The sequence below is a fragment of the Phaseolus vulgaris genome, chromosome 3, assembly GCF_000499845.2.
Source record: "Phaseolus vulgaris cultivar G19833 chromosome 3, P. vulgaris v2.0, whole genome shotgun sequence".
Taxonomy (NCBI): Eukaryota; Viridiplantae; Streptophyta; class Magnoliopsida; order Fabales; family Fabaceae; genus Phaseolus; species Phaseolus vulgaris.
This window is the reverse complement of record NC_023757.2, coordinates 29699151-29723651: the sequence shown is the minus strand read 5'-3', so window position 1 is coordinate 29723651 and position 24501 is coordinate 29699151. Positions and strand designations below refer to the sequence as shown.

Here is a 24501-nt window from a genome sequence, read left to right as displayed (position 1 = left end):
TATCTAACTCCTCCACTCTTTTCTTAATTCATTATTTTATTTTAAGACAACAACAACAAGAAAAAGATAACATACTCTTCCCCATTTCTACATAAAATCTCATATATCAAATAAAAGAACTTTCATTTCTAATCACTTTCTTCACTTCATTTCAATCAACTACTATATTATTTGGTAAAACTATTATTCTTTTGTATATACCATCAAGTCAATCATAATCTCAATATGAACATCATCACATTCTTCGATTCCAAAACTATCAATGGAAGAAAGAGAATTTTTTTGAAGAGACTTAAACAAGAAAAAAGAAATATTAGTTTAATTAATTCATCATTTTTTTTACATATTAAATTTTATTTTTCAATTTTGACTTATCCAAAATTATTTTTTTATGTATATTAAATTTCTATTATCATAAAATTAAATAAAAAAATGCGAATACATGTACGTTGTTGCTCCTGTGTTTTCGTAGTGTATATAAAGTTGTTGGTGCTCCTGTGTTTTCGTAGTGTATATAAAGTTGTTGGAAGATAAAGGAAAAAAATATATAAGTGAATAATTAAATATTGTTTTAGAGACATGGATATCCAAGACAAGAATAGGAAAAACATTCAAAAGTTATTTGTCAAGAAGAAAAAGCAAAAAATCATGAACAAAATATTTTAAAGATAAAGAATAAATTACGATATATAGTCCGTGTTTATTTATATCTTTGAGAGGAAAAGGTTTCAGCTCAGCCATCATAAGGGAAGGGAAGTGGGTGAAAAATATACTAAAACTTTAATATAGCAGCACCACTTGATGGCTTGGAAGCAAATACATAAAGGCCGAGATCGGTCTTCTTAATAACGTCCTTGTCTATCCTAGACTGGTAGAAACATTCCTGCAATGGATATAAAATTCAGCATTCACTGCCTGTAAATCCCAGATCTCCAATGATTAATTAGGGTTCTTAAGTGTAATATTAAAACAAACCTTTAAATTAAGGATAAATTGTGGAACTATGTTCTCCTTCACCAAAGCAACTGCACAACCACCCCACCCAGCTCCAGTAAGCCTAGCCCCAAGAGCACCATTGTTACGACAAATATTTACAAGTTCTTCCAACTCTGGACAGCTGATTCCATGGATAAAAGAAAATATCAATTTTAATTTCTGAAAAAGGAAACTATATCTTACAATAAAGTATTCGTTCAGATACTTTTAAGGTTGGAAAATATCGCATGAAAAATCAGGCCCTGTAAATTAATCCATCCAGAGAAACCAAACAATTGACAATGCATACATTATTCTACTAAGACACAATACTCTATTTTAGTACCTGCACTCATATAAAACGCTGCAGCTATGATGACTCTCGTTCATAAGGTCACCAAGCTTCTTCAGCTTATCCTCGTCGCTGAAAAAATGGAGTAGTTACATAAAAGTAATCTATAGCTCACTTACAAAAGAATAACATTATATGCAAAGTTGCAAACCGATGGGATTTTAGTTCTCAGGCATTTTTATATGAAAATAAAGACCATGTATAGAAGAAATTTAGAGTGGTCCTCATCCAACTCATATTCAAGACTAACTGTATAGTTTAGAGTCAAATACACTCACCTTAGATTTGAGGATACGACATCCTTGAAAGCATGTACCCTCTTGGCTTCTGAATACACATGAGCAGCTCTCTAGAAACAAAATGAGTCAAATAAACAACAGCGTATAAAAGGGATAAATACATTGGCTGTTAATAATTTCGATTCGATGGAATTCTTATTGGCTTGTGAAATACAAAAGCACAAAAAAATATTTGATATTTCGTAATTGAAGTATGTCATGCAAAAAACCTTCTAAACAAGTGCAAGTAAATTAGATAATGAAGCTTAAAAACACCTGATGTAACTTGTATTGCTTTGCAACTTTTAAGACTTCTAAATAAGCTGCATTGTTGCTCAAAAATGAGGTCAGCTTTTCCCCGGTAACTTCTTCAATTTCTTCAGCGGTATATGGTTCTTCTTTCAAATATTCCTGTACCGAATGAAAAGTTTTTATAACAGTTATCACAGGATTGAGATTTCTATGAACGCAGAAAAAAAAAATTAAAATTCAAAGAAATCCGTTAAGTGAAATAAAATGTTCCTCAAATAAAAAATAGTCACCCAAGGCCAATTCTAAGTATTACATAATACCAAGTTCAATTACCTTTACAGCAAGTACAGGATCAGATGAGTTATGAATACCAGCAAATGATACACATAAACCTTCAACATCAGACAATGTGCTCACTTTTGATATTGCCTCTTTTGGATCCATTCCTAGCTTTATAGCTAGGACAATCTGAAAATTATCACAACAGTAATTTTTAGTTAATATATATAAGCAACAGGTTTTTTAGTGCACATACACATGTAATGAATAAGTCCAACATGAAGCAACTAGCCTTTGATGCATGCACATACACACATTAATGATTAAGTCCAACATGAAATTTCCAGAAACATTTAAAATGGACAGGTTTTTCCTTGTTCAATTCAATAATAAAAATGGGTAAAATAATGTTCACACTTCAGCATATGAAAGACTTTAAACAAGTTAAATCTAGTTGACCAATCAAAGCCACTATGAGTGTACTGGTGACAAACAATAGGTTTTGGTAGTTTACAAGAAGTCATAAAGGACTCTACCAAACTACTTACGCATTTGCATCCAAAAAATGTACCCTGAGAGGTTATATAAAATAGTGCAGTAAAGATGTTTTGCTCCAGAAACAGTAATTAAGTAGAGGGTACAAGATTGGAATATACTCACAGAAGCCAAACGGCATTCAAGAACCCTATTGTTATAATTTGTCGCAGCAGTAACAGCCTTCTGAGACTCTGCCAGAGAATGAGCTATCACAAAAGTCCCACCAGCAGGAAGTTGCACATCTGTTGCACGAATTGGGTTGAAATCAATAAGCTCTGCAAACCCAGTCTTGGCCATGACAGAGATTGCCTGTCAAGTAAAACCAAAGAAAAAGATTTTAGTTGAGGTAAAACGTCAGAATGTTGGAAGAGAAACACAAATTGAATAATACTCCATATGCAGTTGGAAGCAGCTTAATGCATTTCGGTCAATTATGCAACATAGCAACATACTTTTAAAGTGAGACCATCGTTTTCAAATTGTGGCCACAAGCATGGTGTCCGGATCATCCCTAGATTATGGAATTTAATAACTATCTGAATCACTTCATACCCTAAAGCAACTTAATTTAAACATCTAGCGTTATACACAGTAGCTAGAGTTTCAAAATTCATACTTTATAAAATTGTAAAGTGAAATCAAATAGCAGATAATAGAAAATATTTTACATAGTTTAGTTTTGATTGATGGAGTAAACAGAACAGCAGGACCATATACACATGTTCAATTATTCACCTGAGACATTATATTTTAAGTGTCAATTACAAACATTGGTCCATGAGTGTGTCAATCAGCAAGAAGTTGTAACATAGTAGTTACGAACTTACGATCCCATATGAGATATGGAGGAAAGAAGATACATAGATAGGTAATTGGGACAAGTTCACATTAAAATAACAAAGGAAAGTATCTGTAATGAAAAATGTGAAGAACCTGGTCCATCCCACCGGATTGTGTCCCAATATGTCGTTCACAAGCACATGTAACTTGTGCAAGTTCTTTCTGTCAACAGCATATGATCATTTAGTCAGAAACAGAATATAAAAACATTAAATAAACAAAATAAAATATTTTTAAAATAAAGACAGGCATCAACAAAAGCAGTTGTAAATTATCCATCTAAAAGGAATAATCAAGAATTATCTTAGATGTCTAGAACAAATATACAAATTTTTAGCAAGATTGGGTAACAAAAAGAACAAAATTCACTAGAACAAAATTCACTAAAACAAATAAATCATGGAAGCATAGAGATTTACAAAAACGTCAATTTCACTGGCAACAAATAATTTGAAATAGGAATTAGATCTGACCATCTAAGCGTGAATACGTTAAATTATTTCAGTTCCAAAATTCAACTATTTTTTCCTTCGTCAATTAAAATGATATAAAACTCCAGTAACATCTTGTCATGATTCTGAATGATTAATAATTAATATGAAAATTTTAAAATCTGACAAGCTATTACATATAATTTATCCATTCAAAGTTCATAAGAGCTGAACAAAATTTCCTCCTTAAAGCACAAACTATTCCACATACACATGAGCATTTCAGCCCAAAAGTCATACCTTTGGGAAGTTCACATCAAAGGCGGCCATAATAGCAATTGTGGATGAACAGACAAACGCTGCAGAGCTTGATAGCCCAGAACCTGGGAAAAAAAAGTGTTGCCCCTTAACCTTTTAATTTAAGACCGTCAACATAAAAAATTGTCGTCTCCAATAGAGAACCAGAATGCCGAGCACATTCACTTTGAAGTAAATTTGAATGTGTATAGTAGCTCCATTCAAATTCAAAATTAATGAACACACCTGTTGGCACTGTTCCATCAACAAGAACATCAAGTCCAACAGGTTCACCAACATCCACCCCTTTCAGTTTCGCATAGTCATAGAAACCTTTGTACCTACAGAAATTGCAATATCAATTAATACTGAATTAAACAATAGTGCTACACTCACCAAAAAAAGAAAACCACTACATCTATCCATAAGCTCCTCCATCCATATCTAGATGATTTCAAATTGCAGACTACCAATGGTATAACATCATTAAAACAAACTTGCAAGTACTACTTTTCATAATTTAAATAAATTTGAATAGTAACCAGTATGCACGTTAGTGCAAGACTATAACTTAAATGACGAACAAACTCATCATCTTGGTAGTGTTAACTGTTAAGCAAGGTTCATTAAAGAGGACACACACAAAGCACATACATCTAACTAAAACTAAGCTTGCAACTATGGTTCCTCAAAAAACCGAAAGAATGGCAAGAGAACAAAATGTATATGAAATAAACTCACCCACAAATAAAATAATGGCCCCATTTGTGATTCTTCAAGTCGATTTCCTGCATCAAAAGCACAATCAAAGAACACCAAATCAAATTATCAACAAAATAGGACTATCTTATTGTGAAGATAAATCATAAAGAATATTAAACACGCATTCTCAAAGAGATTCGATAATCCACCTGGAGAGGATCAGCAGGATAAGTACAAACAGAATATTTTTCACCGTTCACGTTAGCAATCCTAAGAACCTTTTCCGCCTCGTTTTTCCGAATCGCCACGATCGTATCTTGCCGAATAGCCATAGGCAACACCGAATAGCCCTCATAATCAATGTGCTCCCCAATCAAGTTCACTCTCCCTGCACCGCAAATCAAAATTATCATAAAACACCTCAAACATCTAATCTCTATCATACAAACTAACAATTCAACCATATCACCGACATTAAATAACTGAATTTAGAAGTAAAAGAAAATAAAAATTTAGAAATTCAGAGATAGAGAGGAAGAGGAACCAGGTGAACGGGCGAATACTTGAGGATGATGACTGAAGACTTCGAAGAATTTGGACTTCAAATGATCGAAACGAAGCTGAGCTTCTTCGAGCGCTGAACCACCGCCATAAACAAACTCTAGGTTATCGTAAATCGGGATCGGAAGCTCCTCGTGCTTTGCCATTCCTCTTTCGTTTTTCAACTACAAACAAATAAACTCTCTCTCTTTATCTATATTTTCTCTCTATCCCTATCAAACCCGTTGTGTTTCAGAACTTGTAACAGAAACACATGCTTTTTTAAACGTCCTTTAATTTATCAATTATCATCATTTACAATCTCAAATGAGTTATTTGGATTGTGAGAGTGACCATTTTGAAAAATCTCAGGATAACCCATACTTGTATCATTAATAAGCATATATAAAGAGATAAACATTTTTTTACACAATTTCTAATAATTTTATTTTTTAAAATTAAAAAATTACTTATATAATAAAAAATTACTAACAATAAAATTAAAAAATATTTATTTTCATAATTATTTTTAATAAAAATCTTATTATAATTTAATAATATATTTTTATTTCAATATATATATAAATTTATTTATTAAAAAAATTACTTCTTAAAAATTACAGAAAGCTCAAATAAATCATGAACACTAAATTTTATTTTAAGAAAAAAATTTATTGTTATAAAATCATAAGAATGTAATTAGTGCATTCGTTTTTAAAAATATATATTAAAATTGTAATAACATTTATATATTTTTACTTTATATGTTAATTTAATAAAATTATATTTATTACAAATTTATAATATAACATTTATAACAAAATAAAGTTTTAAAAATATTTAAAAAAAGTGAACACACGTGTAGATAAATTAAATAATATTTTTTTTTATTTCTCTTTATTATTTATATTTAATCAATTTTTTCTATTTTTCTCTTAAAAAAAATATTGAGATTTTAATTCGAATAAGACAAGTAATTAGGATTGAGATTCTTTACATTAATTGCCAATATGATTTGCTTTTTAAAAAAAAAGAAGAAAACCTGCATTCCAAATCAGAGACTTTGTGGCTTTCTATTGAGGCTTTTAGACTGAGTTAAGAAATTGTGGACTAATTAACAAATCATTATTGAATTACTATCTTCCAATGCTTTTCAAGTCATGTGGGGCTCTAATGAATTTCAAGATTACATCAATTATTGTTAGAATATTTTATGCAGAGTCTTCCTTGCTGTTTTTAGATTCCTGCATCATTACTACTACAATGAAAAGGTCTATGATTAGTCTACACTGTTTCCATCTTCTTCTTTGGATAATCCACCTCATTTCTCTTCCAAATGTCACTATCTCTATTCTTAATCATTTCTAATATATTAAATATATTATTTTAATTTCTAAATTAATGTCTAAAGTTTAAGACTGATTTAAATGCCATCAAACATATTAATTAGTTTAAATCGTTTAATTGAATTAATAATATGGAAGTTAGATATTGAATAATTGTAGAGAGACTTTTAATGTTTCTAATAACTTTTTTCATTTACTCAATATGCTTTTCATAATTGATAGCAATAAAGATTTTATTTGAACAAGTTTTAAAATTTAAAAATTACAATATGTAGTTTCTAATTGTTTTTAAGTTTTGTATAATAATTTTAATTTAAAAATTACTTGATAGGAAAAATAATATTTCTGTTGAATTTAATATCCTCTTCATTTTGTTTGGGTGTGTGCTATAGCATGACAAATTTGTCTACTTGTTTAATTCTTATTTCTTTCCATTCAAATAAAACTATCCAATTCTATTTTCCTTTTACTTCTACCTCAGTTGTTTCCTTTGATTTACTTTAATGTCTTTTCTCTTAATTCATTTCTCATAAGGAGAGACTGCACATTGTTTGCCTTGAGAGAGAAAACTTGCTACATACATTTCAACAAACTCAAAGATTCTGTTGAGGATACTCTGTGTGTAGTCAAAATACAAAGTATTATGGAAAACCAAAAAAGAATAGAAATACAGAATAACATAAGTTAATATACAATCATCTGGCCCAAAATTTCATTGTATAAAGCTATCTTCCAAACAAAAAATACCAGTTAAAATGTGAAAAAGAAAATATTACTTTGTTGGATGTGAAAATGACTATAAGAACCACTTCCCTTGTCACACAAGACAAAATCACCAGATTTCTAAAGAAGCAAATGTTCAAGTCATTTATAAATACAAAAACAAGTTGCATCAAAATCAACCACAATTAACTCTGCAACCATTGCAAAAACATTAAGCAAATAAACCTAGAGCAAATGGAACTATATTCGGTTAAATAATTGGTAATCAACTTTTAAGGTTGAAAAAGTGCTATACAAACTCTTATACAGTCCAACTGGTGATTAATCCCATCAGAAGCCGAATTTATCAACCTCCTCGTCTTCATCTTCATCCTCATCTATAGCATCATCATCTTCAGTATATCTCTCCAAATCATCATCATCATCATCCATCTCCTCAACCTCATCTTCCTCATCCATCATACTTTTACTTTTCTCTTTGTCCTTCAAACCAGTGTTCAAAACTACTGTTTCCCCCCCAGATTTCTCCATGTCCCTCCTCAGTTTATCCATGTCACCCCTCCTGCGGTCTTCCTCCAAACGTTGCTTCTCTTCACGTCTTTTATCAAGATCAGCCCTGAACCATGTACAATACAACTTGGTTAGCTATTTCAAACACCCTGCTGTATATGCTAAATCAATAGTAATGTAATAGTGAAAATAAGCCAATACTTGTAGGTTTCCATGTATTCCTCTGCACTGGCTTCTACAGTTTTAAAGAAGGCTTCCATTCCTACACCAGAAACTGCAGAAACTCCAACTGATTTCAAATTGTTGTAGAATTCGTCTAGCACAAGAGAAAGGCTTTGAGTTAAAGTTGATGTGTATGACTGATCTGAACTTGCTGCTGCTTGGAATGTCTCAAAATCCTCCATCCACTAGATAATGAATTTCACACACACAAAATGAATCAAAATAAATTTGGCACAATCTATAAAAAACAAGACCGATAATGTATGTTTGATAGGCCAGGAAAAGAATAGATAAAACAGAAGCAGAAACACAATTACAAATAGATTAGTTTTGAGGCCAACTATATATTTTGAGAGCAGAAACAAAAGTAATTCAGCTTAAATAGACAAAGGAAAGAGTCCACAACCCCATAATAATTGCAATATGTTCAATCCCTCTATACAATAAATTTCCCAGCATGAGAGGTGAAATTAATAATTATCTCCATCAATATTGTTTTCCATTTCACTGCAATTTCTAAAAATCTAAACTACTTATTGGCCCCCTAACTTCAAGTTCATCAATTGAAAGCAATGTCAAGTTTTACTAAGCATAGTGATTGGTGTTGATAAAGGCAATGCTTTTTAAAGTCATAGACATTCAATAGAAGGGAGAGATATAAATAAATATGCCAAATTCAGAAATCCATCCAAAGAGAACAATTATATCCAACTCCCACTTCATAGGTGAATGATTCCATCAACTTGAATGTTATCATACAATGTTTAGAAAATAATGAATTTGGTATACATAATTTGGTAATTGTTATTTAGAGATTAAAATGAACAGAGCTTCACACTATGTTGTTGACAATAAAAAATAAATAAGTAAATGATTTATACTAGAGCTGATTATGATCACATTTCTGATTTTTGTCGGTTTCTGGTTATTTTTAAAAGGATAAGAACGCATAAAAAACAAAACAAAAAAATTAATACTTGTTAAATCTTTAAAAAAAATTATAAATTATTATTTGATGAGAAAAGTTTAAACAAACAGACCCATAATTAGAAGTAACATATTAATTACTCCACAAACAGATTGTCCTAGTTAACCACAACTTGATGTTAGTGAGTGGATAGATAAAAATAGTCTGTTAACTAAAAAAATTGAAGTGACTAATCTAATAAACACAGCATTTGCAACTCATCTAGGCACAAGAAAAGAAAAATCATCAAAAACAAACAATACCTCCAATGCAAACTGATGTGCTGCTACATCAACTTTGTTGAATGTCAAGATGAGAGGTAACTTTGTCTTATAGAGGATACTACAAGCATACAACATATTGCTCATGAAAGTTGTAGGATCTTCTGAACGAGGAGTATCAACTACATAGGCCACTACAGTGGGAAATGTGGATGCAAAAGCTTCTGTGATGATAGCACCAGAAGCAGACCAGGTAAATATTTCAATCTGACCAGGGGTGTCTACAAGAACATAGTCAAGTTGATCTGCCCGTCTCTCAATTACAGAAATTACCTGAAGAGATCGAACATATTAAAAATTGTAGTGATAACCAAAACAAACAAGGACCTAAGCAAGTGACTGATCATGTACACAATATAATCTCCTTTTTTGGCGCCAAGAGCTTAATTAGCAAAAGTAAAACCAAAATATAAGATCAAACAAAACTGAAGGAAAACTCTCCACCTCAATAATTAAAAATGAAAGGATCAAATACTTCCATTATAGGCAAGCAGCAATTTTATTTGTGTCACTGCCATACTTGTGCGTAATACATAATTTAAAAGTGAGTACCAAGTAAGATATGTCACGACTAAGTAGTTTCAAAGACTAATAAACCAACTTTACCTCGTCAAACTTGGTGGCAAACAAGTTCAGGGAAGTCAAAATTCCACCATTAGGGCCAAGGTTAAACTGCTTCATGACTTCTTTGTATTTAACAGTGTCTCTTATATCAATGTTAGCAGCATATGGGAGTGTCATGACAGCAGGGTCAAGATTCATCACATAACCCCGGATGTTTCTCATATGTGTATGGCAAACCAACCTATGCATGAGTGTTGTTTTCCCACTCCCTAAAAACACAAACAAGGTTTATATTCCAAGACTTCATTGATAATAAAGCACAATATTACAAATGAAAAACAATTCCAACCCAGCATGTTAAATATAAATGCAGAATCACCTGCCATTCCAACAACAATAATGATGACAGGTTTTCTTCTGAAGTTAGGAAGTCCATTCCCAGAAGACGGTCCTTCAATATTCAGCTTGTTCATAGTCTCTGTCAGTTCCTCCTTTTCCTTTTCCTTGTCTTCTACCTTTAAAACCAACCAGAGGATAAAGAATTCTCATAATCACATTTTATAATTTAAATCACCAAATTAAAAATAAATGTGAATTAAGGTTAATCTATTATAGAATAATAGATTAAAAATTTAATAATCCTATGAGACTATACGACCTAGTCGCATGAAGTCCACAACACAATGTAACTTTAAACTGACTTAAGCAGGGTAGGGTCAAATTTCATTTATAGTTATCTAGTTTCCTGAAGGAAATGAAAAAATGAGTGAAAAGAGAGAAGAGTATTGATAATTGACCACCAGAAGAGTCGTCGGAATCAATTTGCATGGGTGCATTGTGGAGTTTAACACTTCCTGAACCGGTGATCATTTCTAATTGTAGGGGCTCTCCGATTTCGATTTGGGGAGGATTGAAACTAGGTTCTGACAAGGGCGAGAGAAAGGGAGAGCAAAGTTGGGATTTTATATCACTTTTTACTGGGAGGGTTTATGAACCAACACAATATGTCATATGTCACTGCCTACATAGGACCGTTCAGGGTTATGAATCTTTGAAATTTTGTTTTTTCTTTTTACAGAATTTTGGATATTCCTTAACCAATATATTTGGTTATAAATTATTATTGGTGTGTACTCCTTATATATGAAACTTTTGAATTTATATACAACTTTTCTACTGAGACTAATATATTTAAATAATAAACTTTTAAAAGATAATTTATTCTTATAAAAAAAATAAAAAATACTTTACGATAACTCTAAAATACAAGAATTTTTGCAGATGTGTTCACATTTTTATTATATTAAAATATATAATTTTATTATTTTATAAGTACTTAATTAAAAATATAAATTAATATAATTTAACAAACATACAAAATTTTATAAAAATAAAACTAAAAAATTATATAAACTTTATTTTCAAAAAAATATTTAATTATTTTAAAATAATCAATTTATTCAATATTTATTTTATTGAATAAATTATTTTTATTTATTAAAAAATAAAATTATTTAATTAAAATATAACACTAAAAAAAGTTTTAAGTATCTTTTAGATATTATTAAAATTACAATCAAACAAAATAAATTAATACATACAAGTTATCCTAATTTACAAATACAAGTCATATATTTTATAATAATGCTTGTCACACCTCCATTTTTTTAATAAAAAAATATTTAAGATTTTTATTCCATGTCAGCAAGAGCTCTCCGTGTCTTATGTGAATTGACTGCTTAGTCCCAAAAGTGCACTCTAGGGTTTGCAAAAAAGCATAAAATCTACATGGGTTTACCTTCACCCCCTCTTTAGGGGGGATTATTTCCTATTTAGTAGATCTAACCTAATATTAGTGTCATAATAGTAAATAGTGAAAAGCAGCCTTGCACAAAAACAAGATAAAAATTACTATCAAATTCTTTTCCTGACATTCAAGTAAACTGGTGTAAACTCTAATCAATAAGTGAATTAGTTTCAAATAAAATAAAAATTTTGACACCATAATGACAGTGTTTTAACAGGCTCAAATGATTTAAAGACAGTGTTTTGCATGGTTGTCTAATCATCTAATGAAATGTTTTCACCTTAGTAACTTAAGGTTTTAAGAAATTATATATATGATCTGATCACTTATGTTTTGCATAGTTGTCTAATGAAATGTTCTCACCTTAGTAACTTACAGTTTTAAAAAATTGTATATAATCTGATCACTTATGTTGCTCGATCTTATTTGCTGCTAGTATCACACTTTATTATTATGGTTTGCCACTTTGTTTCATTATGAAGTTGATTTTTATAATTATTGTTGTGTCAAGAGTATTATGACATGCATATACTGAGACAAGTATAAGCAAGTTTCACAAATTTTACTCAAACTCAAGTTTGACAAGTGTACGTGTGCACACATGCTTGTGTCGGGAAAAAATGGAGACTTGTTAACCAATAATAGGATAGACTGACAAAGAAAGAGTTCCAGAGAATACATTTTAATCTGTTTTCAAATTATTGAAAATTTGGCCCATCCCCTTTAGCAAATAGACGTTATCATGTCATAAAGGACGCCTTCATGGAACCAATAAATATTAAATCAACTCAAAAGGCTCCCACCTGTAGGATTTGGGGAGGGTAGATTTATAAAACCTCACCCCACAGGCAGAGGTTATTTTAAGGTATTTGAACCAATAACCCCAAAGCCTCAAGGTTAGCTCCCCCTTGTGGGGATTATCGAAGGGGTTGGAACCAGTCACCACCAAGTTAAAACAAGTCAGCACCTTACTATTGCTTCAAGGCTCTCCCTCTTGACTAAGTTAATTCAATTACTCAAGGTAATGAAACTGCAGTTTCATTCTTGACATAGTGGAGTTTTGTGGGAAAAAAAACACAAGTCAACCATAAATGTATTTGAATGTCATAATATATATGTATGTATATATATATATATATGACCACATGAAAGTCAAACATTTAGTTTTTATCCTTATTCACATTAGTTGACAATAATAAATAACTGTGTCCCAGATGTACATGTCTAAACACAGTAAGCTGCAAAGAGCTAACAAACACATACCATTCAAAGAACATGCAAAACTAAAACAACAATAAGGACTCAGAAGTTAATCTCAAAAAGAAACTGAGGCATTTTGCATTGGACATTTGGATTTAGGGTGAACAAAAAACTGTACTTACTGCATTTGTAGGCAATGCCATTTCACCAGATATTGGAAGCATTGGTGGCCCCATGTCATGAAGACAAGCATTACTGGATGACCCCTTATTTGACGGATGCATTGGTGCATCAAATCTAGGACCAAATCCTGAGTCTCCAAAGGCCTGACCCCTAAAACAAGCCAAGCACAATTTTAAAAATCTTTTGTTCATATGTGCATAATATGCATTTGAATCATAGAAAATCTATAAGCCACACTGTCAGAACAAACTTATATTTTTCATCAATAAACAGCAGCTGATTCATATTCTATGCATATGTGTCAATAATATTATTAGGTCTACTCTCCTTAATGTTGTGAAACTCCAGGACAGTAAGAGAATCAGAGAGGAATTACAAATGGTAACACGAGGATCCTAACTGACTGGTGAGAGTTACTACTATATAAACAATTATATTTACTACATAACATAATTAAAAATAGGTTCATAATGTTCATGCATAGAACAACCAATAACTTCATAAACTTCTAATACAAAGAAACTATCAACAAAATCATTCATTGAAAAATTAAAACAATTAAATAGAAAAGAGGAACACTACAGCACAATCAGAAAAATGAAAATAACAGAGAGGGGAGCTGCATAACCGCGAGCTGTGAGAACAGAAGTGGCGCCGCTGACGGCGGAAGTGTGAGCGGCGGAGACGCAAGCAGCGCGATTTCAGTGAATGAGGTTCGATTTTGGGTTTTTTAGGGTTCAGTGAACGCGATTTTGGAGCGGCGCGATATACCAGCAGCAGTTGAAACACGTTTGAGCCCTTCAAAACATCAGATACATGGAGGGGTGACACAACAAAATACTTCACAAATAAGTAAGACTTATGTGATATTGGTAAAATTAAATCAATAGTATTTTTTCTTCAATCTTTCCCTCCTAAATTGTCAGATCAACAATAACAAATGAAGTTCAAGGGAATATAAATAAATCAATAACACCTTTTTACTATTAACATATAAATATTGTAGTTTTAAAAACCATTTTTTTAAATTAAATAAATTATATTATTTTTTCTATTGGATGTTTAGGATATACTTATATCACATGGAACAAATATAAACAATTAAAAAAAAAAAATCTAGACATAAAATGATAAAAATGTCACACACAAATTATTATCCATTAAGTCAATCAAAGATATTTTATTTCATAAACCAGTTATTTAAAAAGATATTTTGTTTCATAAATCAAATATTTAAAGATTAATTGTTTACTTATGAAAATTGTAATGTTATGAAAACTAATATATTTAAATATTAAACTTTTAAAATATTATTCTTATAAAAAATAAAATGTTTTATAATCTTATAAAAATATAAAAATACTTTATAATAAACTAGTTAAAATACAAGAGTAAATGTGTTCATATTTTTATTATATTAAAATATATCATTTTATAAGTAATTAATTAAAAATAGAACATAATAAAATTTAAATTTAAATAATAAACTTTTAAAATATTATTCTTATAAAAAATAAAATGCTTTATAATCTTATAAAAAAATAAAAATACTTTATAATAAACTAGTTAAAATACAAGAGTTTGTGCAAATGTGTTCATATTTTTATTATATTAAAATATATCATTTTATAAGTAATTAATTAAAAATAGAACATAATAAAATTTTAAAAAATATATAAAATTTTATAAACATAAAAACTACAAATTATATAATCTTTATATTTCAAAAAAATATTTAATTATTTTAAAATAAAATAAAATATCTAATTAAAATATAACACCAAGTTTTATCTTTTAAATATTGTTAAAATTACAATCAAACAAAATAAATTACGCGGTTATCCTAATTTACATATATAAGTCATATTTTCTCCAATAAATATATGTCTCATCTTTATATTTTTAATAAATAATTTTTAAATTGTATAATTTAAATTTTTTTTTATAATTTAGGAGTTTTTTAAAACCTGAAAGTTCAAAGTAATTTTTAAATTATCCAATCTACAAATGTTTTTACGTAAAAATAACAACTTTTAAATTAAATTATGTAATATAAAAGTCAAAGTACCTTTCACATTACACAATATAAACAAATTTTGTGCAAAGAAATTACTTTGAAATTGTCCAATCAAAAGAAAATGTAAGAAGTTTATGGAAACAAGATTCAGAACAAAAAAAATTAAATGCATAAGAAAAGTACGAAGGTGTAAAAAGAAAATCTTCTATATGTTATATTAGTGAAAACATGTGTAAGTGTATCAACATTTCTTTTATGATAATAAAAATTAAAATTACAAAATTATTATTATAATAATTAATAAAAATATGAAATATTATGAAAATTAGAATAAAATGTAATCATAAAAATTAAATATAAGAGTAAACTTTATTTCTTTATTTTTATAGCTTTATTGTGAATAACTAATTGAGTTTGAAAATAGTTATAAAATCTAAAAGATAAAATAGTATGGTCTGTGTACACAAAAATACTTATAAAGATAATCCTATTATTATTATTATTATAACATTAAAAAATATTTTTCTCTTTATATACACAAATTCTTATCATTTTATCTTAAAATTTATTTATAGTTATACAATTTTATCTTTTAATAAATAAACAAATATTTATTTCTTTAACAAAATAAATAATTGAATATTTTCTTTAGTAGTATATAATTTTTTAATATTATTTTTACAAAATTATATGTATTTTGAAATTATATTTTTAATTAATTATTCATAAAATAATAAAACTAAAAAATTAATAAAATTATATATTTTTTAGTCTAATAAAAACATCAATACACATGCTCTACACATGTGTTTCACTAGTTATAATAATAATAAATTAATAATAATATTATTATTTCTAACAATATATAAAGAAGATTTTTTACATATTTTTTTATAATTTTAAAATATGACAAATTTAAACTGAAAAATTGAATTAGAAAAAAAATTGGAAGACACAATTTTATTTTTGAATATAAATGACGAAAAGGAAGATTGAAAATATATTTATCATTTTTTTTTTAATCCTAAGAATATAATTATAAGAATCTCTCATTCTCTTTTAGATTTCTTTTTATCTTTTTCTTCTATATTTTTATCATTTCATTCTTTTGTATTGAGATCAATAAAGATAAAAACACAAAACATTTAGACATTAGACATTTAACTATATAAAGAGATAATTGTCGATATACGTAATAATATATGTTTATTTTACAAGATAATAATTGACATTCTTTCATAGAAAATTGAATTTGTAAAATAATGGAAGGATGACCAATCACTCATATTGTTTAAGCTAATCGACAACAAGATATAATTATTTTACATAATGATGATGACAACAACGTAACACTCCAAACATACCTCTAACTATTACAATACAAATTCTACATATTTCTATACAAGCTTTGAGTTTTTCAAAACATTCCTAATACATTATTAGAGCTTATAGAAATGCAAATATTTACAATATAAGTTTCAAATCAACACACCCTTCAACACCTGTATGATCATCTGCTCGTGTACGTAGTACAATCATCGCAATTCAAACACAATAAGAAAATGGGTAAGTTAATGAAGATAAATTTTTTATAATATACACAATTAAATCAAAAGAGAACACCAAATTACATGATCAATTTCTCAATTATTCAATATTCTTCAAATCCCAACAATAAAACAATCACATAGATCTCACATGGATCTACAGATTCAAGATATTCAACAAAAAACGCCTTCCGAAATAGTTGTATTAAGTAAGTCCTACCAGTTGAAAAAATATTGAACCTAGTAGCATATTCAGTGACTGAAAAATTTTCTTGTTCCAACTGCATGAATTCAATTTTTTTATCATATCTGACACTATTAGGAAAATACTCTTCCATGAATCTTACTTTGAAACTCTCTTCTATGTCTTCCATCATCTGCTTCATACCTATCCAACAAAACTTAGCTTCTTCAATGAGCATATATATAGATGACATAAGATAACTTTCTCTCTTCTAGGCATCGAGTAGCTTCAAAGATTCTTTCCATGTCTCTCACCCACTGGTATGCTTCATATGGATTTACCTTCCCATTAAATTTAGGTGGATTGTGTCTCAGAAAGTCCTCCAAACTAAAAGTATGGGGTTGTTGATGAAGCTGGGACCTTCTGCTGCTAATCTAGCGATTTCTAATTGATAAGGGCAGTCTGATGCTGTTGTGCCATAATAACACTCTGTTGTTACAAGGTTGTTGCCATCATCTCCATTGTCCGAGCTAAGTTGGACATATCTTGATGAGAATAAAAAATACATGAAGATGACCAAGGATGATATACTTGAAGGGTCATCTCAACAAGCAATTAAAGACCTCATTAATAGGAGGAATGGACAAAGGCCAAAACATCTTAAGTTCTTCTTATTAGTCTTTTCAAAACATGAGGCCCAAGCCCAAGAAGCCCAAGCCCAACCCATGAGGAGCAAGGCCAAGGCTTTAAGAAATGAGCATCATTGGATGTCTCTTTTTGTAATTACTTTTGAGTAGTCTTTTTAGTAGAACATAAAGAGAGGTGTAGATATAGATATAAGAGGTGTAAAAATACAAAGATAAGTCACACCTTCCATGTGACATAAAAAGTAGGTGTATGTATAGTTTTAGGAGGTGTCAAAGATAGAAATAAAGTCACACATCCCTTGTGACTTGATTTGGCGCCGAATTTGAATGGTCTTGATTTTGAATTTTGCCATTTCATTTTCAGCCCTCTTCTACTATAAAAGAAGGTACCATGTTCTTGTAAATTCAGAATTGGAATTATAAGAAAGGTTACTCTACTCAAATTGAGAGAGAATTATGAGAGACTTGTTCTCCTTCATCTTGTCTCATCTTGTGAGTGATCGAGGAGCTCCAAGTGGCGACATTCCTACACTTTTCTTGGAACATTCATCTCTAAGTGGCGTGTTCATCCCTTCCATGACTACATTCACATAAGTCTTTCTTATTCCATCTCCATTTCCCTTTCCGAATTATGTCTTTGTAATTTCAATCGGTAGTTTGTGTTCTTATGTTGTGTTCTTCATTTCATTCGGTTGTTCTTATTCCTCTTGTGTTTTCCTTTTCAATTATGCACTTGTAGCTTAATTTGATTCGGTAATTGTGTTTCAATTCCCTGTGTTGTTTTCGGTTCAATGTGGAATGACACTCAATCTTGAGTTTGGTTCATCTTTTGGAAGGCTTTATTCTCCAATGATGTTTCCTTAAGTTCCTCCACTTGTATTGATTTGTTTGTCTTTGATTATAACTCCTAATTGTCATCATTCTTCACATATATTGTGGTTTTCATATTCTAAAAAGTGTCTATGCTTGATTCAACTCACATCATATCTATTGGTGGAGGAGAGGTAGGTGGTATACATGCCATCTTCTAAGCACATAAAGACTTGGATTAGAAATTACTAAAAATTTCCAACTACATCTTTAAGACAAATTAACTTCAAAGAAATAATCATACGAAACAGGTAAAAACCAATCAAGACTTAGTTCTAAAATATACTATAACTATTTAGAATTAAGATAGAAAATAATCTTGATCTAGCCATGAGTGTGCACCCTCACCACCTTATCAAGATTATTTTCATTCTTAATGCTTTCATCTTTATTCAAAACAACTACTTGACTCAAGCATAAACAAGATTTCAAGAAAATAACTTTGCTAAAGATCCTATTAAAAACTTTTAGTTAAGCCTTAAAGTTAGACTTAAGGAGAAACACAATAAACCCACTACTCTCAGGTTATCCTAAGGATGAACCGCTCTGATACCATTAAATGTAACACCCCAAAAATGCCTCTAACTATTACAATACACAAGTTCTACATATTTTTATACAAACTTAGAGTTTTTCAAAACATTCCTAATACATTATTAGGGCTTATAGAAATACAAATATTTACAATATAAATTTCAAATCAACACCTTAAAGTTCTTTAGACCCTCCGACACTTGTATGATCATCTGCTCGTGTACGTAGTACAATCATCACAGTTCAAACACAACAAGAAAAACAAGGGTAAGCTAGTAAAAATAAAATTTTATAATATACACAATAAAATTAAAAGAGAAAACCAAATTACATGATCAATTTCTCAATTATTCAATCTTCTCCAAGTCCCAAAAATAAAACAATCACATGGATCTACACATCCAAAATATTCAACAAACAATGCCTTCCGGAAGACCCGTATTAAGTAAGTCCTACCAGAGACTAACACCTGATCCAAAGATTACCAGCGAATCCAACAAAAAGGATCAAGGTAAGTTCAATACAACCCAAGTCGTGCATCTCATATGTCACGGTGTGCATGAACTCCCCCATCAGCTTCTCACCACCTGATATCTTAGTCTATATGACTTAGATCATCAGTGAAGCTCAAAGATCTCTATTACCACATAGGCATCAATACTTAATACACAAACAAACATCAGTCTATACATTATCCCAAATGTATGAATTCAATTCCATACCATTTTCATCATACAATATCATTCAGAACACAATCCACAATATTTGTAATCCTATTTAACATAAAAAAATAGCACTTAAATATTAAACAATCAAAATATAATATTTCTACAAGTTTAAATAATATATAAACAATAAACACAATATATAAACACACAACATCCCTGCTAGAGAAATTGAATATTGGGACCATGTCCCCTCCACATATAGATATTATAGCCTAGGGTACCATTGTAAATTAAAGTTAGCTTCTCTTACCTTAATTGCTTGCTTTCCAAGCAACTTTTAAAATTTTATTCCCTCAGTCTGAATAAGCTTCAAGATTGGGTCAATTGCAAGTTATCTAAACAAAACAGAAATTCAGTATATATTATAACAAGTTGAGAGTAATATTCTTTTCAACTGACACCACCAAGATTGATGACTAAATCCTAAGGAAAAACAGAGAACAAAGGATCTTTAAAGCAAAAATGAACTTACTTGGTTTGAAAATCTAATCGAGTATAAATGTTTCTTAACCCTCAGCTACAATGTGATTCTAAAATAGATGAGGTATTATTGGAGATCCCACATCGACTATATATAAGTGGGTGCAAACCTCACCACATGAGCCGATTTTATGGGGTTGAGTTAGACTTAAAGTCCACTTTGTAATATGGTATCAGAGCAATTTAAAGCCTATCCTAGCGAATGTTTGTTGGGATTATCAGGTCACCCGCTATCGGGCCGTTATCGGACCACCCATAATATGTTATCCCACACACGAGCTATCATGCTCGGCGTGAGGGGGTGTGTTGGAGATCCCACGTCGACTATATATAAGTGGGTGCAAACCTCACCCCATGAGCCGGTTTTATGGGGTTGAGTTAGGTTTAAAGTCCACTTTGTAATAGGTATAGAGTGAGAAACGAAGAGAGAAGAAAGAAGAGAGAAGGAAGAGATGGAGAGAGAAAGAAGAAAATTGAAACGACATCGTGGGGTCTCTGACTTTCTTCACTTTGTTTTCTAACGTCGTTACAAACAATATTTTTTATTTATATAAATCAAAGAGAATTATTCTCTCAAGAGATAAAATTAATATACAAATATATAAAATACAAATACGCAATTTAAATTCTTTTAATTTTTTAAACTAACATGTAATAATATATTTATTCTAATTTTTTTTTCCAATAATAGGATACCATAAAAAATTTATATCAACACATAATCACTATAATAACAATATTTTTGTAAAACAAAATATCTTATGAGGTTTTTATAATTTATTTAATATTTTATTATAGATTATATACCATTAATGTGTCAAAATGTATTGGAATAATTTATTTTTATGTATTTTTTTAAGACTCAATAAATTATGATGACGTGTTTTACATGTAACATCCCATAATTTACATATAACTATTACAATAAAAGTTTTACCAATTTCTATATAAACTTGGAGTTTTTCAAAACATTCCTAATACATGATTAAGATTTATAGAAATACAAATATTTACATGTCCATAGCTCAAAACAAAACTCTGAAACCTCTAAGGCTCTCTTGCACCTGTATGGTCATCTGCTCGTGTACATAGTACAGTCATCCCAGTTCAAACACAACAAGAAAAGCAAGGGTAAGCTAATGAAAAGAAATTTCATATCTTATCTAATTTTTTCAAAAAGAACCAATCAAAAAAATCATTTATAAATATTTCTTTAAATGTTGTCATATAAAATTTCAATATCAATTTCATCATTCATATAGACCACACATGGATCTATTTTCAATCACAATCATTGGATTTCATTTCAATCCCACTTCATCTTCTGGAAGACTCATTAAGTATGTCCCTACCAAAGACTAACACCTAACCCAAAGATTATCAGCGAATCCAATAGAAAGGATCAAGATAAGTTCAAACATCCAATAGCGAGTGTCTATAGTGGGACCCGGTGTGTATGAACTCCCTCTCGGCTTCTCACTACCTGATATCTTAGTCTACATGACTTAGGTCATCAGTGAAGCCAGAGGATCTCTGTTAAACATAGGCTTTTCATACTTAATGTACCATCAAATAACAACTCATACATTATCCCAAATGTATGACATCAATTTCATACAATTTTCATCATACAATATCATTCAAAACACAATTCACAATATTCAAAAGTCTATTTGACATAAAAAAAATAACGCTTCAGTACTAAATCATCAAAACCTAATATTTCCTCCAATTTAAATAATATATAAACAAACAACCCAATATATAAACACACAACATCCCTGCAAGAGAAATTGAATATTGGGACCACGTCCCTTCCACATCCAGATCTTCTAGCCTAGGGTTCTATTAAAAATTAAATTTAGCTTCCCTTACCTCAATTGCTTGCTTTCCAAGCAACTTCTAGAATTTTATTCCCCACCGTCTGGATAAGCTTCAAGATTTACGGACCTAATGCAAGTTATCCAAACAGAACAAAAATTCAGGATATAATAGAATAAGTTGAGAGGATTAAACTTCTCAACTGACCCCACAAAGATTGATAACTAAATCCTAAGAAAAAACAGAGGACAAAGGATCTCTAGAGCAAAAATGAACTTATTCTGTTTGAAAATCTAATCGGGTAGAAATGTTCCTTAACTCCTCAGGTACAACGTGGTATGATCATATTCTAAAATAGATGAGGTATGAAGTGAGAAATTAAGAGAGAAGATAAAAGAAAGAGATGGAGGGAGAAAGAAGAAAGAATGGTGCGTGCAGGGGAGGGTTCTGTCTTTTTATTTTTTTTAAGACAGTGTTGTTACATTACACATAATTAAAAAGGTTCATTTATGTTTTTTATTTAAATAATATAAACTAGGTTAATTGTTGTTATAATCTAATAAATGTAGATATATTCATTAATAAAAGAATTATTTTTTATGAATGACACTAAAATTTAAAAATCAAATCTTTGTTTGGTTGGTTTTCACCCAAAGAAAAATTTATTGTTATAAAATCATAAAATTATAAATTAGTATTTTTTATTAGAAGATATGTATATAGAAATATATGTTTAAAGTTATAATGATATTTGTAAATTTATCAATATTGTTATAAAATTTACAGTTTAATAATGTTATATAAAAAATATTAAAAAATACACACAAGCGTCACATCACTTCTCTTTTCAAGTATTAATAAAAAATAGATGTTCAACCTGTCGTGCATTTTATTTTTTATTATGTTATTTTTATAATTTTTAAATAGTATATATGTGTATTAATTTTTATTTTATATGATTTTACTTATTATATAAAAATAATAATTAAATATATTATTTTTTATATATTATATTGAACTAATGTTGCAATAAAGAATTGAAAACCAAATATTATAAATATTTATAATTTAATTTGTTGTAGAGTGTGGGTAGTGTTTTTTTTAATGTAGGGATTCTCTTACAACTTATTGCATATATTATGTGTGTAGTTTTTAGTTTACATTTTTTTTACATCAATGTAGTTTCAATAATTTGTATTATAAATTGAAAATATTCACAAAATTATCATCAAGTGTGTGTAACTCAATAAATTTCTATAAATTTTTTTTATCATACAAGATAAACTTTAATAATAACATAATATATTCATATACATATTTGAAAATACAATATTAATTAGGCTGCTAATCCCTTTTATATGCCACTTTTAAAATTTGTACTTAAACTTGTTCGTGTAGAGTACATTTATTATTATTTATTATAAGTCATCACCAAGCAACAAACATGATAATAAGTTTTAGAAAAAAGTCCAAAGTTCATTTGATTAAATATTATATACACAACAATTCATAGAAGATAATCATATTTCTTTTGTAAGAAGAAAGTTTTTTTCTTCACAATAAATTATGAAGACACAAGTGTTTTATTTGTAACACTTTGTTGCCTTTTTTTTTGGATTTAATAAGTAATGTGCTTCTTAGGTGATACATGCATAGTCTTAAGTTAACATAGTATTCACGAAGTCATTAGGGTTTCCCATTATTTCAAAATTTCAAAACTCATATTTGGTTATGTTGTATGTTTTTTACAAACATTGTCATGCTTAGGTTATGTATTTATCCCAAACTCTGTTAGACCTTTTCTAGATTTTAATTCTTTGAAAAATCTTTTTTTTTCGTGATCCTTATTTTTTGGAGTTTTTGGTGTTATGGACATGTTTTGCAATAAAGTAATCTTCCATTTAATCTTATTTTGATTTGTTTTGTAGCAAAAGATTCACTTATTATGGTTAATGTGTTGTTAAGTGTTTCCTGAATCATTAAGTTAACTTCTTTCATGTTTTGCTAAAACTATTTACCAATTTCAAAATGGGTTCTTTTTCTGACATTGTTGTCGATATTTTTTTGTTTATGATCATATTTTGCAGTAAAGTAAGCTTTTGCTTAACCGTATTTCAAGATAGTGGTTTTTAAATTTCAAATTTGATTTCTAAAACTTTTTTGTAACCTTGTTTTACTATTTACATCATCTTCTCATTGGATTCTGCATTGCATTCCTGAATCCTATCATTCTCAAAACCCCCAAAAGGTCATAAATAGTTATTGGTAAGCTTATCTTTTGTGTTTACTACATTTCATAATGATGTTATTCTGATTTAAATTTTTTTGTTTTGTTTTGTGCAGATTTATTTTATGTCAAGCATTTGTTATGCTTTGTTTTTTCATCG

At 29.4% G+C, this 24501-nt stretch overlaps 2 protein-coding genes across 3 annotated transcripts; both read right to left on the bottom strand.

Annotated features, from left to right (window-relative positions):
- Positions 1–660: 660 nt before the first annotated feature.
- LOC137807032 (galactokinase) lies at positions 661–5863 on the bottom strand. Its single transcript, XM_068607449.1, has 13 exons — positions 5488–5863; positions 5153–5331; positions 4983–5029; positions 4488–4582; positions 4245–4327; positions 3607–3675; positions 2797–2982; positions 2191–2325; positions 1882–2016; positions 1606–1676; positions 1322–1399; positions 976–1117; positions 661–883 (listed from the first exon to the last, which is right to left on the bottom strand). Exons 1-13 carry the CDS (start codon positions 5648–5650, stop codon positions 773–775), a joined length of 1494 nt encoding a protein of 497 aa, XP_068463550.1. The 5' UTR covers positions 5651–5863; the 3' UTR covers positions 661–772.
- Positions 5864–7587: 1724 nt separating this feature from the next.
- On the bottom strand, positions 7588–14254 carry LOC137807031 (GPN-loop GTPase QQT2). 2 transcript variants are annotated; one of them, XM_068607447.1, is made up of 7 exons: positions 13915–14254; positions 13286–13436; positions 10476–10611; positions 10139–10365; positions 9515–9805; positions 8264–8469; positions 7588–8168 (listed from the first exon to the last, which is right to left on the bottom strand). In XM_068607447.1, the coding sequence occupies exons 2-7, from the start codon at positions 13385–13387 to the stop codon at positions 7883–7885; spliced, it is 1248 nt and encodes a 415-aa protein (XP_068463548.1). In that variant the 5' UTR covers positions 13388–13436; positions 13915–14254; the 3' UTR covers positions 7588–7882. The 2 variants fall into 2 exon arrangements, with proteins under 2 accessions (XP_068463548.1, XP_068463549.1); XM_068607448.1 differs by having other exon boundaries at positions 13286–13429; positions 13915–14210.
- Positions 14255–24501: the final 10247 nt, after the last annotated feature.

What these genes read in the sequence shown, in the direction of transcription:
- LOC137807032 (XM_068607449.1), bottom strand. Translation starts at nt 5,650, where the DNA reads ATGGCAAAGCACGAGGAGCTTCCGATCCCGATTTACGATAACCTAGAG. An exon ending in AGCAATACAAGTTACATCAG is followed by an intron (nt 1,677 to 1,881) that starts GTGTTTTTAAGC and finishes TTTTGTTTCTAG; the next exon opens with AGAGCTGCTCATGTGTATTC. An exon ending in GTCGTATCCTCAAATCTAAG is followed by an intron (nt 1,400 to 1,605) that starts GTGAGTGTATTT and finishes CCATTTTTTCAG; the next exon opens with CGACGAGGATAAGCTGAAGA.
- LOC137807031 (XM_068607447.1), bottom strand. Translation starts at nt 13,387, where the DNA reads ATGCATCCGTCAAATAAGGGGTCATCCAGTAATGCTTGTCTTCATGAC. An exon ending in TGGCATTGCCTACAAATGCA is followed by an intron (nt 10,612 to 13,285) that starts GTAAGTACAGTT and finishes TTGGTTTTAAAG; the next exon opens with GTAGAAGACAAGGAAAAGGA. An exon ending in TTGCCACCAAGTTTGACGAG is followed by an intron (nt 9,806 to 10,138) that starts GTAAAGTTGGTT and finishes CGATCTCTTCAG; the next exon opens with GTAATTTCTGTAATTGAGAG.